We start from the raw sequence: 14,394 nt of genomic DNA, 5'->3' as shown, positions 1-14,394 counted from the left end.
CATGGGCACAACACATCAATCGTTTTATGTCACCATGCTCTCAGTTAATCTACCAATGGGTCTATGCAGCCTTGTCTGAAGTTAAACACAGATTTAACCACAAGAAGCCCCCCATCTCTCTATTTCTATGCAATAAAATATTGTATGGGTAGAAGCAAAACAATAAGAAATATATAGATTTTTTGGTTGTTTTGTCTCATTTTAAAGATGCAGTAGGCAGCTCTGGAGGATTGGGATGATTTTGAATGTTTACATTTTTCATGCCCCTCCCACACTTCCACCGAGCAACCTCCCTTAAAGCTCATTCTTGTCAGCGCTTGTGCACCAGTAATTTTGTGAACGCATACTTAGCAAGAATACTTAGATTACTTACATAACACTCAGAAATACAATCAATGGTTGATAAAGCACAATTACCTGTCGAGAAGAAATATGGCAAGCTCTGCATCCAGCTTGAAGCCTTTAAAATCTCGTATAGATTCCTCCACCTTTCAAATGACGGTCCGATATTGATCCTAGTTTTATATCGGGCACGGTCGCTTTCTATCTTTGTTTCCTTCTTTTTATTGGTTGTTCTCTTAGCTCTGGTTGTTAACCGAGGAATCGGAAGTTAACCCGCGTGAGGGGGGATCTGTGGTGCGTGCAGGAACTGTGATTGACAGGCAGATTTAACACAGCCCTGCGCTGATTGGACCAGATTGACCGGGAGCGGTGAATTTTTTAATTTTTGCAAACCAAACAACAGGCTCTAGGTTGGAGGTAAGTGCAGATTTTTTTTCTTAAACAGTCTAATTTATGTTGTTCTATCAGAGCATAAGCTCGGTTTCAGTGAATATGATCAGTGTCTGTACCTGAAAAATACTTTAATGGTATGTGGTTAAAATTTTACATATTTCAGTTAAAGGTGCTCTAAGCGAATTGAAGCGTTTTAGACCATAAAACATTTTTTGTTACATACCGGAAACATCTCCTCACTATCTGCTTGCTGCCTGTCCGCTGATCAAACTGTAAAAAAACGCGATCTCTGTAGACAGCCCAGGCTTCACAAACCGCAATATCAACAAATGGCCAAACCTAGCATCAAAAAACAAAACAAAGTATTCCAGCCAATAAACGACAAGAAGGATTTGGGGGTGGGGGTTGGGCGCGTTCATGAAAGCACGGAAGGGAGGGGGAGGGGGAGGAGTTAGCTACGCTTTGTCTGTTTGAAAACAGTTCAAACATCAACAGGAAGTGACGTCGCACATTATTCGCTTAGAGCGCCTTTAAGTTTAAAAAGCATGAAACACACTTCAGATTTGTTTCCTGATGTATTAAAGCAGAAGTGAATGTGAACAGTGAGGAGGTTTTTGTCATGATGTCAATCACTGTGATACGCCCTCTCTAACAGAGCTGTCCCATGTGTAACAGTAATAAACAGCTGAATCTCTCACATCTACATTATTGATGATCAAACTATAATCTGATTTAGATGAAGATGTTGATGTGAATTTAGGAGCAGAGAAACCAGATCCATATTTAGGTCCATCACTCCAGTCAGGATAAAAGCTTAACACATCCGGAGGAACTCCTCCTGAAATCTGTTTATACAATCCAGCATAACTTTTAACAGATCCCAGATTACAGTTGATTGTGACTTTATTTCCTTTATTCACTGTGAGCTCTGAAGGATTCTGGTTCACTACAGTCACTCCACTCACACCTGATAAATAAAAACAACCTTTAACATCAGATTTTAATTGTTCAAAATAAAATATTTCATTCATTCATTCATTCATTCAGATGTGTTTAAAAAAAACGAAATATATGAGATTCAATCTGAAATGAGATAGTATGAACACTTACAGGTGAGAAGAGTGAAGAAAGTGAAGAATATTCTCATCATCTTGTGATTTGTTTTGTGTAAAGATGAGCAGATGATGTTGAATAATGTTGAAATGATCAGACAGAGAAACTTTAAGAGACTCAAGAGATCTGGAGGGAGGAGCTAAAAACACAAAACACTATAAGACCCACACAGATCATCACAATGTACTGTAGACACATGAGATTCAAGATGTGGCGAAGATTTTACTTAAACAACATCCGGATACACTTTATTTTAAGGTGTCACTGTTACATTCATGGGCGTCGGAAGCAAATGAAATGTGGGTGCACTCTAAAAAAAATCTGTAAAAAAACGGACAAAGTACTGTGTAAATCTGAAGGTATTTTCCGTATTTATGTTTTACAGGCGTTTATCTGGTTTTTTGAATAACATGTTGCATTATGGGTGCAACAACTCCTGCTGCAATCTTTTACTTTTGCCTCTCTATTACCATCTCTGTTTGAAACCTAAAATTACAACTTGCTTGCAGAGTTCTTTTCTAACATGGATGATGTTTAACTTCTAAACAAATGCTGCCAGAACAAGATACAAGTGTTCAACTATTCCAGCATCCACACATGTGATTTAGTAGAAAAATCTTCTTTCTGACGTGACGTGTAAGTCAAATGGATATTTACCACAACATTTATCACATTAAATCTACAGTTTGTGTTTGTTTTAGATTCATTTGAAGTCACCACTATGGTGATTAGTGTTCCCTTTAGTTAGGCTTTTGTCCCTTGACCTTTCAGAACTGACTCTATTCTTTTAGCAGTACAACTTGTTTGTTGCTTGAGTAAAAGGAAGTGTCTATGTTATCATCTATGCTTGGTTGTTATTGTCAAATAAGTCTCTCTTACAACGACTTTGTTGCTTAGAACTTATTTATTTAATAGAGCGTTACAGACACTGTCTTAATACCCCAGTCTCAGACTACTGCATTCAAGTCCCGCACCCTCTTACTCTGATAGGTTGTCAGTCAACATATGTAATTATCTAACCGCTATGACACCTCCCCCTTTAAATTTTCCAAAAGAAACACATTATTGTAACTGTAATTCTTTGTTTACGTTCAAGCACTTACCCTTATTCATTTTAACTATTATGAACTTTTTACATTTAACAGTTTCCTTTTTCAAATGAACACTTAACATAGCAGCAATTTAACAGAGGTGTAAAGAGTAGCTGAAAGCCATACTTGAGTAAAAGTACAAATTCCTTACTGTAAAAATTACTCCACTACAAGTTACAAGTCACCAATTTAAATACGACTTGAGTAAAAGTATTAAAGTAACCCAATTTAAAAGTTCAATTCAATTTTATTTATATAGCGCTTTTCACAATTGTTAATTGTTGCAAAGCAGCTTTACATGAGTAGATGTAGAGTAGAACACTGAGAATCAATACATAGTACAAAGTACTCAAGTATTTTTACTCATACTGAATGTTGGCTCAAAGATGCACTAGTCCTCAACACAAAGAGACATTGTAGGTCTGGGCAGTGAAAACTAAGAAAGTTTATTTATGAGGTTTTATTTCCTAATATAGAAAAGAAATCAAACACCTCAAAATTTTGACCTGGCAGAACAAACACAGATTAAACATAGTCATATTCTTTTGACTAAAATTTAATTTAGTTTTAGTCATATTTTTGTCATCTGAATTGATTTAGTTTTAGTCAAATTTTATTCAACTAAATGCCATGAGATTTTAGTCTAGAAATCTACATTCAATTTAATTTACTTTAATTTAAAGTACTTGAATGTGCCATGCTGAAAAATATATAGCCTAACTTTGTGATATAAATATATGGTAACACTTTACAATAAGGTTCATTAGTAAACATTAGTTAGCTACATTAGTTAACATGAACTAATAATGAACTGCACATATACAGCATTTATTCATCCTTGTTAATGTTATTTTCAACAATTACTAATACTTTATTAAAATCTTGTTAACATTAGTTAATGCACTCTGAACTAACATGAACAAACAATTAAAGCTTAAATTTTTATTAACTAACATTAACAAAGATGAAATGTAACAAATTTATTGCTCATGGTTTGTTCAAGTTGGTTAATACTTTAACTAATGTTAACTAATGAACCTTATTGTAAAGTGTTACCAAATATTCTTATATACACAGCAAAATCCCACAACTGTGGAATGATCTGCCGGTCGTGACACGATCAGCTGACACTGTAGCTGTCTTTAAGACTCGGCTAAAAACCCATCTCTTCCACCATTACCTAACTTCAACTTCCTAATTACAGATTTACTATCTTTTTTTAGTTACCCTTCTCTTTATCTCTTTCTCTATCTACCTTCCTCTTTATCTACACAGGAAAATCCCCAGTGTTAAATCAACTCTACCAGTGTTAAATCAACACTATTTGGTGTTTATATAATCCACACCAAGATCGGTGTTAAAAATATAACTCTGAATCAGTGTTAAAGTTAATGAGATAATGAAGTGATGATTAAGACATTCATGGTGAACACCTGCTGGTCATTCAAATCAATTACATTTTGGACATTTTCCTGTCTCTACATTTTTATTTTGATGACTCGTTTTCTGGAGGAAATAATACTAAAATAATGAATAAAGACAAATTATTAAATGCAATAGATGAATACTGTTGGGTGTATGCCTCCAAAAGCTGCAATCTTTCACGTTTGCCTCTCTATCATCATCTCTGTTTAAAAAATTAAAATGATAACATGCAGAGTAATTTTCTAAATGGATAAGTTTAACTTCTAAACAGCTGTCAGAACAAAATACAAGTGCTCAACTATTCCAGCATCCACACGCGTGATTTAGTAGACAAATCTTCTTTCTGATGTGATGTCTCACAAGTCAAATAGACATTTATCACAAAATGTATCACATTAAATCTTAAGTTAGTGTTTGAGTTCATTTGAAGTCACCATTACTGTGATTAGTGTTTCCTTTAGTTAGGCATTTGTCCCTTGACCTTCATTGATTTAACTCTCCTCTTTTAGCAATAGCAACAATGTTTTAGTAAGACCACTTGTTCATTGCTTCATGTAGAGAGAGGCCCTTCCAGACATTCTCAGATTGTTTATTTTTATTATATTCTACTCTACAAATCATTGATACATTTGATCACAAATTAATTATGAAGAAACAAGCATGTGAAAAAGCTCTATGCAAATGACATTGTATTGAATAAGACTGCCGTCATGCTTTAGTGTTTTTTGTTGTTGTTGTTTTTTGCTTAAGAGAGACTTCATGATTTCTGATACAAATCTCAACAATGGTGACAGTTAATGTTAAGAAAGTTGCAAAATTTTTGTCATGTTGCAATGCATGATGGGATTTATGAATTAGTTTTCTACAATCCTGGTACCCAGCATGCATTGCGGCATAACGTTTTGTTGTTGATTGTCACCATGATTGTGTTTTATAGGCCGATTGTTGATGTCTCAGTGTGTCTGACTAACATCACAGATTAGATTTGGGTAAACAATATGAACCTCTTCAGGGTATGTGGACTTTTACAGCACAGTTGGATTTCATGGGAGCTTCACAGGGTTGGCAGAACATAAATTAAAGGGGACATATTATGAGATTTTTTTTAAAGGGGTCATATGATGAAAATGTTAGCATTGCCACTTTGTAGGTGTGAGCAAAAATAGGTCATTGAAATTTGGCTTTCATTATGATGTCATAAGGATATCTTATTAGAATAATACCGCCTCCTTAATCTGAACTCTCCAACCACTGCACTGCCGTTTAGTGCAGAGAGAAAGAAAGAGAAAGGGAGGACTTGACAGCACAATTGAGTTTGAATTACAACAAACCACCATCATTGTGATCAGTGTTTGCACTTCATCCGCTCATTTGCATTTTAAAAACACACCCAAAACGACACATTTTTGCTCAAACCTACAAAGTGGCAATGCTAACATTTTCATCATATGACCCCTTTAAGATGTAAACTAACCCTTAATCTTGGTCTGAGCATAAGTGTGCCGTTTTGGGTGTGTCATTTAAAATGCAAATGAGCGGCTGAAGTGCAAACACTGATCACAATTAGGGGTGTCCTCGACTAAGGATTTACATATTCGAATCAGAATTTTCGAATCTTTCCATAGTCGACCGATAGTCGAATCATCTATGTTTGTATGCATGGGTTGGGAGGGGGCCAGACCAGGTACAAATTGGTAACTTTTATTTTCTTTCACAAACAGCACACATAAACAACTGTCTGATAAAGTGACCAAAACTGTCTTTCAAGTAATAAACGAAGACAAAACTGACGATGCATTTATATATATATTTTTTAAGGTAAAATGTAAGGCAACATTTGTTTAATTATTCCTCATAACATTTTAAAGCCACGATCTACAGAACATCACACAAAAATACATTTTGATAACTAAACCTAAAAAAATAACAAAGGTAATCCTGCCTTGGAAACTCCGGCTACAATTACGTGTTTTTATTTAATTTGGAGATAGCGCGTCAAAGCAGTCATGACCAAAAAAACCCGACAAATGAGAAATGACAAATAATTTTTGATTGTGACTGTAAATGATAAAAACTAATCTTTATTTACAATTCATTAAACGTTAATTTATAACAAGAAAAACACTGAAATTAATGATTTTATAGACACTACGCGTTATTATTTAGCACAGAAATACCTGCTTGCTTGCTTTGACTTTGATCATCTCTGTATTCACTTTAGATACAGAAAGACCGGATGATATTATTTATTTCAGGGATCTCTTTGCTATAATTTGAAAGTGAACACCGAATGACCATAATATTAAATCACAAGAAAGACATTCGTGTCAGGCAGAAATAGGTTCGGTGCAGATACTAGTTTTCGTTTCATCACCGAAATAAAAAAAACGGCTTACCTGTTTTGTAGTTTAACTTTAAGATAGACAATATATGTTTTAAATACATTTTAAAAACTTATACTCGTCGAAAATCATCCGTTTTTTAATGTTTAGTTTGATGAACTCCTAAATATGAGACGCAGAGCACCTAACCGTTCGGCTAAATTACATGCGCAAGCATGGCCAGCACGCAATAGCGCAACATCGATACAACGAAAAGCTATCCAAAATGTACATACTTAAATTAGATCGGAATTTACGTGTATAATAAATACATTTTTTTTTAATAAAATAAGGTCAGAAGTAACAAAGTGCAGAACAAATATGCAAAATGCCTCAAGTGCACGGAAACAAAACACAAGCCAAATAGTAAAATCAGATAACCCAAAGTGATTTATAAATAAAATAAAATATAGAAATTATTAAAAGAACGAAAGACATAGTTTAATTTGCCAGCTTTGTCTTTTAAATGTCGAAACAAAGAGGCAAGGCTTTAATAACATAGAGACCTCTTATGGACGTGAAGTCCGGTCACAGGGGTTGTTGGATTTATTAACGCATTTTAAAAATATTTATTGAAAGCTGCTACTTCACATATTATTTGCAGCATTATCATAATATGCAGTATATTAATATATTGTGAGAAAGCTGTTATATGTGAAATCAGATAATGTGTGCACCCATACGGCCAAAATTAAATGATCCTCATTTCATAACACATCTGCGACGATTCAACTATGAGATTGGTAGTCGAATCAGGCTTCTCCTATCGATGCATCGAATCTTCGACTATTCGGGGTCACCCCTAATCACAATGATGGTGGTTTGTTGCAATTGAAACTCAATTGTGCTGTGAATTATTTTCTCCCTCTCTCTTTCTCTTGGTACTAAATGGTTGTGCTGTGGTTGGATAGTGCAGATAAAGGGGGCGGTATTACCTTATTCTGACATCACAATAGGAGCCAATTTACAATGACCTATTTTTTCACATGCTTGCAGAAAATGGTTTACCAAAACTAAGTTTCTGGGTTGATCTTTTTCACATTTTCTAGGTTGATAGAAGCACTGGGGACACAATTATAGCACTTAAACATGGAAAAAGTCAGATTTTCATAATATGTCCCCTTTAAACACTTATACTCAGTTATTACTTTTTTATGATGTCATTGAATCCCAAGACTTATACTTTCATAATAATTAAGATAGTAACAGTAAAGACTTTTACTAGGAGACATTTCTCTCTTCTTCCTCTCCTTTAACAGATGTGTTTTATATACACACTGCCACAATGAGCAGAAGAAAACTAACACTAATCTTCAAGACCCAAGTACCCAACTAAAGGAAACACTAATCGGCACAATGGTGACTAACTTTATTAACCAGATTTACAGCAGTTCTTTAGAAGTTAAACTTATCATCCATGTAACTCTGCAAGCAAGTTGTAATTTTAGTTTTCAAACAGAGATGATGATAGTGTTCATTAAACTCTAGGCATTTTATCTATTGCATTTAATATTTTGGCTTTCTTCCTCATTTTAGTATTACTTTCTCCAGAAAAAGAGTCAACAAAATAAACATTTTAAGACAGGAACAATTCCAAAATTTTGTTGATTTGACACGGAATGACCAGCAGGTGTTCACCATTAATGACTCAATCACTTCATTATCTTATTAACTTTAACACTGATTTAGTGTTTTTTTAGATTGGTGTGGATTATATAAACACCGAGCAGTGTTAATTTAACACTGGGGATTTTGCTGTGTAAAAAAAAAAAATAATTACTAACATACCCTTGGCTATGTATATTGTGTTGGACTTGATGAGACTATTTCCAGTGCACTTATGTATTGCTGTTCTTATGTTGCCATAATTGCTTCTATTGTTTACCTCCCTTGTAAGTCGCTTTGGACAAAAGCGTCTGCTAAATGACTAAATGTAAATGTAAATCCCCAGTGTTAAATTAACACTGCTTGGTGTTTATATAATCCACACCAAGATTGATGTTAAAAAAACACTAAATCAGTGTTAAAGTTAATAAGATAATTAAGTGATTGAGTCATTAATGGTGAACACCTGCTGGTCATTCCGTGTCAAATCAACTCAATTTTGGAATTGTTCCTGTCTTTAATTTTTTATTTTGTTGACTCTTTTTCTGGAGAAAGTAATACAAAAATGTTGAAGAAAGCCAAAATATTAAATGCAAAAGACAAAATGACTAGAGTTCAATGAAAACTATCATCATCTCTGTTAGAAAACTAAAATTACAACTTGCTTGCAGAGTTACATGGATGATAAATTTGACTTCTAAAGAACTGCTGAAAATCAGTTAGTCATCATTGTGCCGATTAGTGTTTCCTTTAGTTGGGTACTTGGGTCTTGAAGTTTATTGTTAGTTATTTTCTGCTCATTATGGCAGTGTGTTCATAAAACACATCTGTTAAAGCAGAGGATGATGAGAGAAATGTAGTCTATTACTGTTGCTGTGTTAACTATTCCAAAAGTATAAGTCTAGGGATTCAATGATCTCACACAAAAAAATAATCACTGAATATAAGTGTATAATTTTACATTCTGCCAACCCTGTGAAGCTCCCATGAAATCCAACAGTCCTGTAAAATCCACATACCCTGAAGAGTTAAATATTGTTTAACCACATTTAAACTGTGGTGTTAGACAGACACCATGAGACATCAACAATCAACCTATAAAACACAATCATGGTGACAATCAACAACAAAGCTTCATGCCGCAATGCATGCTAGGTACCAGGATTGTAGAAAACTCATTCATAACTCCCATCATGCATTGCAACATGACACAATTTTAACATCTTTTTTACCATTAACTGTCACCATCGTTGAGATTTGTATCAGAAATCATGATGTCTCTCTTAAGCAAAAATAAAAATAAAAAATACTAATTCATTACGGCAGGGTTACTCAATACAGTCTTATTTGCATAGCACTTCAATTTACATGCTTCACTTTCTTCATAATTAATTTGTGACCAAGTGTTTAAATGATTTTGAGAGTAGAATACAATAAAATTAAACAATCTCTACTCATCTATACAACAAACAAGTTATCAAATTAAAACATTGTTGTTATTGCTAAAAGAGGAGAGTTAGATCTGTGATGGTCAACGGACAAATGCCTAACTAAAGGAAACGTTAATCACAATAATGGTGACTTCAAATGAACCCAAAACAAACACAAACTTAAGATTTAATGTGATACATTCTGTGATTACATCACGTCAGAAAGAAGATTTGTCTACTAAATCATGTGTGTGGATGCTGGAATAGTTGAGCACTTGTATTTTGTTCTGACAGCTGTTTAGAAGGTAAACTTATCCATTTAGAAAATAACTCTGCAAGTTATTATTTTATTTTTCAAACAGAGATGATGATAGAGAGGCAAATGTGAAAGATTGCAGCTTTTAGAGGCATACACCTAACAGTATTCATCTATTGCATTTAGTAATTTGTCTTTCTTTATCATTTTAGTATTATTTTCTCCAGAAAACGAGTCATCAAAATAAAAATGTAGAGACAGGAACATTTCCAAAATTTAATTGATTTTACATGGAATGACCAGCAGGTGTTCACCATTAAATCTTAATCATCACTTCATTATCTCATTAACTTTAACACTGATTCAGAGTTATATTTTTTACACCAGTCTTTTTTAACTTTGATCTTGGTGTGGATTATATAAACACCAAATAGTGTTGATTTAACACTGGTAGAGTTAATTTAAAGAGGACATATTATGAAAATCTGACTTTTTCCATGTTTAACTGCTATAATTGTGTCCCCAGTGCTTCTATCAACCTAGAAAATGTGAAAAAGATCAACCCAGTAACTTAGTTTTGGTAAACCATTCTCTGCAAGCATGTGAAAAAATAGGTAATTGTAATTTGGCTCCTATTGTGATGTCAGAATAAGGTAATACCGCCCCCTTTATCTGCACTATCCAATCACAGCACTGCCATTTAGTTCAGAGAGAAAGAGAGAGAAAAGAAGGACTTGACAGCACAATTGAGTTTCAATTACAAGAAACCACCATCATTGTGATCAGTGTTTGCACTTCAGCCGTTCATTTGCATTTTAAATGACACACCCAAAATGGCACACTTTTGAGATGGTCCTCACTGCGGAACACAACATCCAGGGGGCGGGGTTGGATCTAGATCCAACTCCTCCCACTTTATATACTTTGTTCCGCCAAATGAACCAGTATATTTGCGTTGTTGCAATTAGTTGCAACCTGTGGTCACCAACGTTTGCTCTTATCAATTTAAGTGTACGTTTGATTAATAATATAGTTGAGAAATATTCATAATTTAGAAAGTATCACAGTTAGGTGTAAGGGGAGGTAAGGACACGTTCCCGACAGTTTGATATCACTGAAGGGATTTATTTGTACATTATCCCACTTATTACACAGCTATTCCTATACGAGTAAATATATTAACTTATTTATTTGATATCTTTTATTAGCAAATTTTAAAAAAAGTAAACCTGTTTCCTAATGGCTGTAAGCAAAGACGTTAAAACAAGTTCAAAGTCCATACAAGATAAACATTCAATTTATTAATTTCTAAATAACATGCCATAGCCTATATATCTTAATAATTATGCATATTAATACTGTATCCATTAATAGGTCTTAAACTGCATGTGGTAAGATTACTCGTTGTAGGCTTACCCGAAATGTTTTACTCCAAAACATTATAGCAAAAAACTTACATTTCACCCTAAAGGCACTACTTTTATTGTAGTCATAAGTGAAGTTAGTTTTTATGTCAAAATAATAACTTAATTTAGTTACGACTAAATGCGGAAATGGTAACGCAGCAACACGTGTATGACGTGTCTTGTGGTAAAACTGGCGACCAATGGGATCTCTGGATCGGGATCCAGCTCCGCCCCTGGATCTAAATCCAACCCCGCCCCCTGGATGTCGTGTTCTGCAGTGAGGCGCTACTGACACTTTTGCTCAGACCTAGATTAAGACTTAGTTTACATCTTAAAAAAAATCTCATAATATGTCCCCTTTAACACTGGTAGAGTTAATTTAACACTGGGGATTTTCCTGTGTAGGCCTATCCTAAAAAATATATAATTTTAATATTTAAAAAATTCCAGTAAACTAAAATTACACTACCAGAAATATGACAATGCATATTAAAAACGAGAAGTTGTTCGTTTGAAAGATTAATTGTAAACACATGTAGTACGTAACACCACTATCTTACATTAAGTGCACTACATTTCTTCAGTCATGCATCCCTCTTTACACACAAAATCCCCAGTGTTAAATTAACTCTACCAGTGTTAAATCAACACTATTTGATGTTTATATAATCCACACCAAGATCGGTGTTAAAAAAGACTGGTGTTAAAAATATAACTCTGAATCAGTGTTATAGTTAATGAGATAATGAAGTGATGATTAAGACTTAATGGTAAACACCTGCTGGTCATTCAAATCAATTACATTTTGGACATTTTCCTGTCTCTAAATTTTCATTTTGATGACTCGTTTTCTGGAGAAAATACTAAAATAATAAAGAAAGACAAATTATTAAATGCAATAGATGAATACTGTTGAGTGTATGCCTCCAAAAGCTGCAATCTTTCACGTTGCCTCTCTATCAGCATCTCTGTTTGAAAAATAAAATGATAACTTGCAGAGTTATTTTCTAAATGGATAAGTTTAACTTCTAAACAGCTGTCAGAACAAAATACAAGTGCTCAACTATTCCAGCATCCACACGCGTGATTTAGTAGACAAATCTTCTTTCTGATGTGATGTCTCACAAGTCAAATAGACATTTAGCACAAAATGTATCACATTAAATCTTAAGTTTGTGTTTGTTATGAGTTCATTTGAAGTCACCATTATTGTGATTAGTGTTTCATTTAGTTAGGCATTTGTCCTTTGACTTTCTCTGATCTAACTCTCCTCTTTTAGCAATAGCAACAATGTTTTAGTAAGACTACTTGAACATTGCTTCATGTAGAGGGAAAACCTTCCAGATCTTCTCAGTTTATTTTTATTATATTCCACTCTACAAATCATTGAAACATTTGATCACAAATTAATTATGAAGAAACAGGCATATAAAAAGCTTGACGCAAATGACATTGTATTAAATAAGGCTGCCGTAATGCTTTAGTGTGTTGTTGTTGTTGTTGTTTTTTGCTTAATGGAGCATTTCACCCGTAGAAACATTCATCTTTATTGAAAGTGCATCATAATTGTAGTCGAAATGTAACATATATTTAGAATTTGGTGCCTATTTGACCGTGAAAAGGGGTGTTTGTAGTCTCACCCCCTCAACAAAGATATTGGACTTCCTTTTTTCAATGATGCAATATGATGATTTTTACATAATTGAAAGAAGGAAGTGCAACACTGAAATCTGTATTTATCCTGTCTGAGCGGCAACTGAGAAAATGATGCATGACCATTCAAAAACATGACTGGGGTTCTAACTATACAAAGCTTAATGCAAATGGGTGAAGTGTCCCTTTAAGAGAGACTTCATGATTTCGGATACAAATCTCAACAATGGTGACAGTTAATGGTAAGAAAGTTGCTTAATTTTTGTCATGTTGCAATGCATGATGGGATGTATGATTTTGGTACCCAGCATGCATTGTGGCATGAAGCTTTGTTGTTGATTGTCACCATGATTGTGTTTTATAGGCTGATTGTTCATGTCTCAATGTGTCTGGCTTACACCACAGATTAGATTTGGGTAAACATTATTTAACTCTTCAGGATATGTGGACTTTTACAGCGCTGTTGGATTTCATGGAAGCCTCACAGGGTTTGCGCACATAAATTAAACACTAATATTCAGTGATTACTTTATTATGATGTCATTGAATCCCTAGACTTAAACTTTCATAATAATTAACATAGCAACATAATAGACTACATTTCTCTCATCTTCCTCAGCTTTAACAGATGTGTTTTATAACACACTGCCACACTTAGCAGAAGATAACTAACACTAAACTTCAAGACCCAAGTACCCAACTAAAGGAAACACTAATCGGACCAATGGTGACTAACTTTATTAACCAGATTTCTTTAGAAGTTAAACCTATCATCCATGTAACTCTGCAAGCAAGTTGTAATTTTAGTTTTCAAACAGAAATGATGATAGTGTTCATTTAACTATATATGGTGATTTCATCTATTGCATTTAATAATTTTGCTTTCTTCAACATTTTTGTATTACTTTCTCCAGAAAAAGAGTCAACAAAATAAAATATTTAAGACAGGAACAGTTCCAAAATTGAGTTGATTTGACATGGAATGACCAGCAGGTGTTCACCATTAATGACTCACTTCATTATCTTATTAACTTTAACACTGATTTAGTGTTTTTTTAACACCAATCTTGGTGTGGATTATATAAACACTGAGCAGTGTTAATTTAACACTGGGGATTTTGCTGTGCAGTAAATACATTACAGCATACATGATTAAATGTGAGGACAGTGAAATTGTACACTTATTATCAATCTTATAATGTACTTAAGTTACTCGGGCAATCAGTACAGGACCTCGCTGGTTTATTTTGGCTTATATAGTAAGTTATATCAAGTTATGTAACTTACCAGCTCAGGTTA

At 34.0% G+C, this 14,394-nt stretch overlaps 1 protein-coding gene across 1 annotated transcript in view; it reads right to left on the bottom strand.

Annotated features, from left to right (window-relative positions):
- Positions 1–1,949, bottom strand: part of LOC135744790 (immunoglobulin lambda-1 light chain-like) — a 42,582-nt gene extending 40,633 nt beyond the window's left edge. Inside the window, exons 1-2 of the mRNA XM_073814075.1 lie at positions 1,846–1,949; positions 1,377–1,702 (exon numbers count right to left, since the gene is read on the bottom strand). Of these exons, the coding sequence (XP_073670176.1) occupies positions 1,377–1,702; positions 1,846–1,885 (366 nt within the window). The 5' untranslated portion in view covers positions 1,886–1,949. The remainder of the gene's footprint in view (positions 1–1,376; positions 1,703–1,845) is intronic.
- Between the last annotated feature and the right edge of the window lie 12,445 nt (positions 1,950–14,394).

The sequence above is a fragment of the Paramisgurnus dabryanus genome, chromosome 3 (assembly GCF_030506205.2).
Source record: "Paramisgurnus dabryanus chromosome 3, PD_genome_1.1, whole genome shotgun sequence".
In the NCBI taxonomy this organism is placed as follows: Eukaryota; Metazoa; Chordata; class Actinopteri; order Cypriniformes; family Cobitidae; genus Paramisgurnus; species Paramisgurnus dabryanus.
Note: the sequence above shows the minus strand (reverse complement) of the source record. Positions and strands in the feature narration are given on the sequence as shown.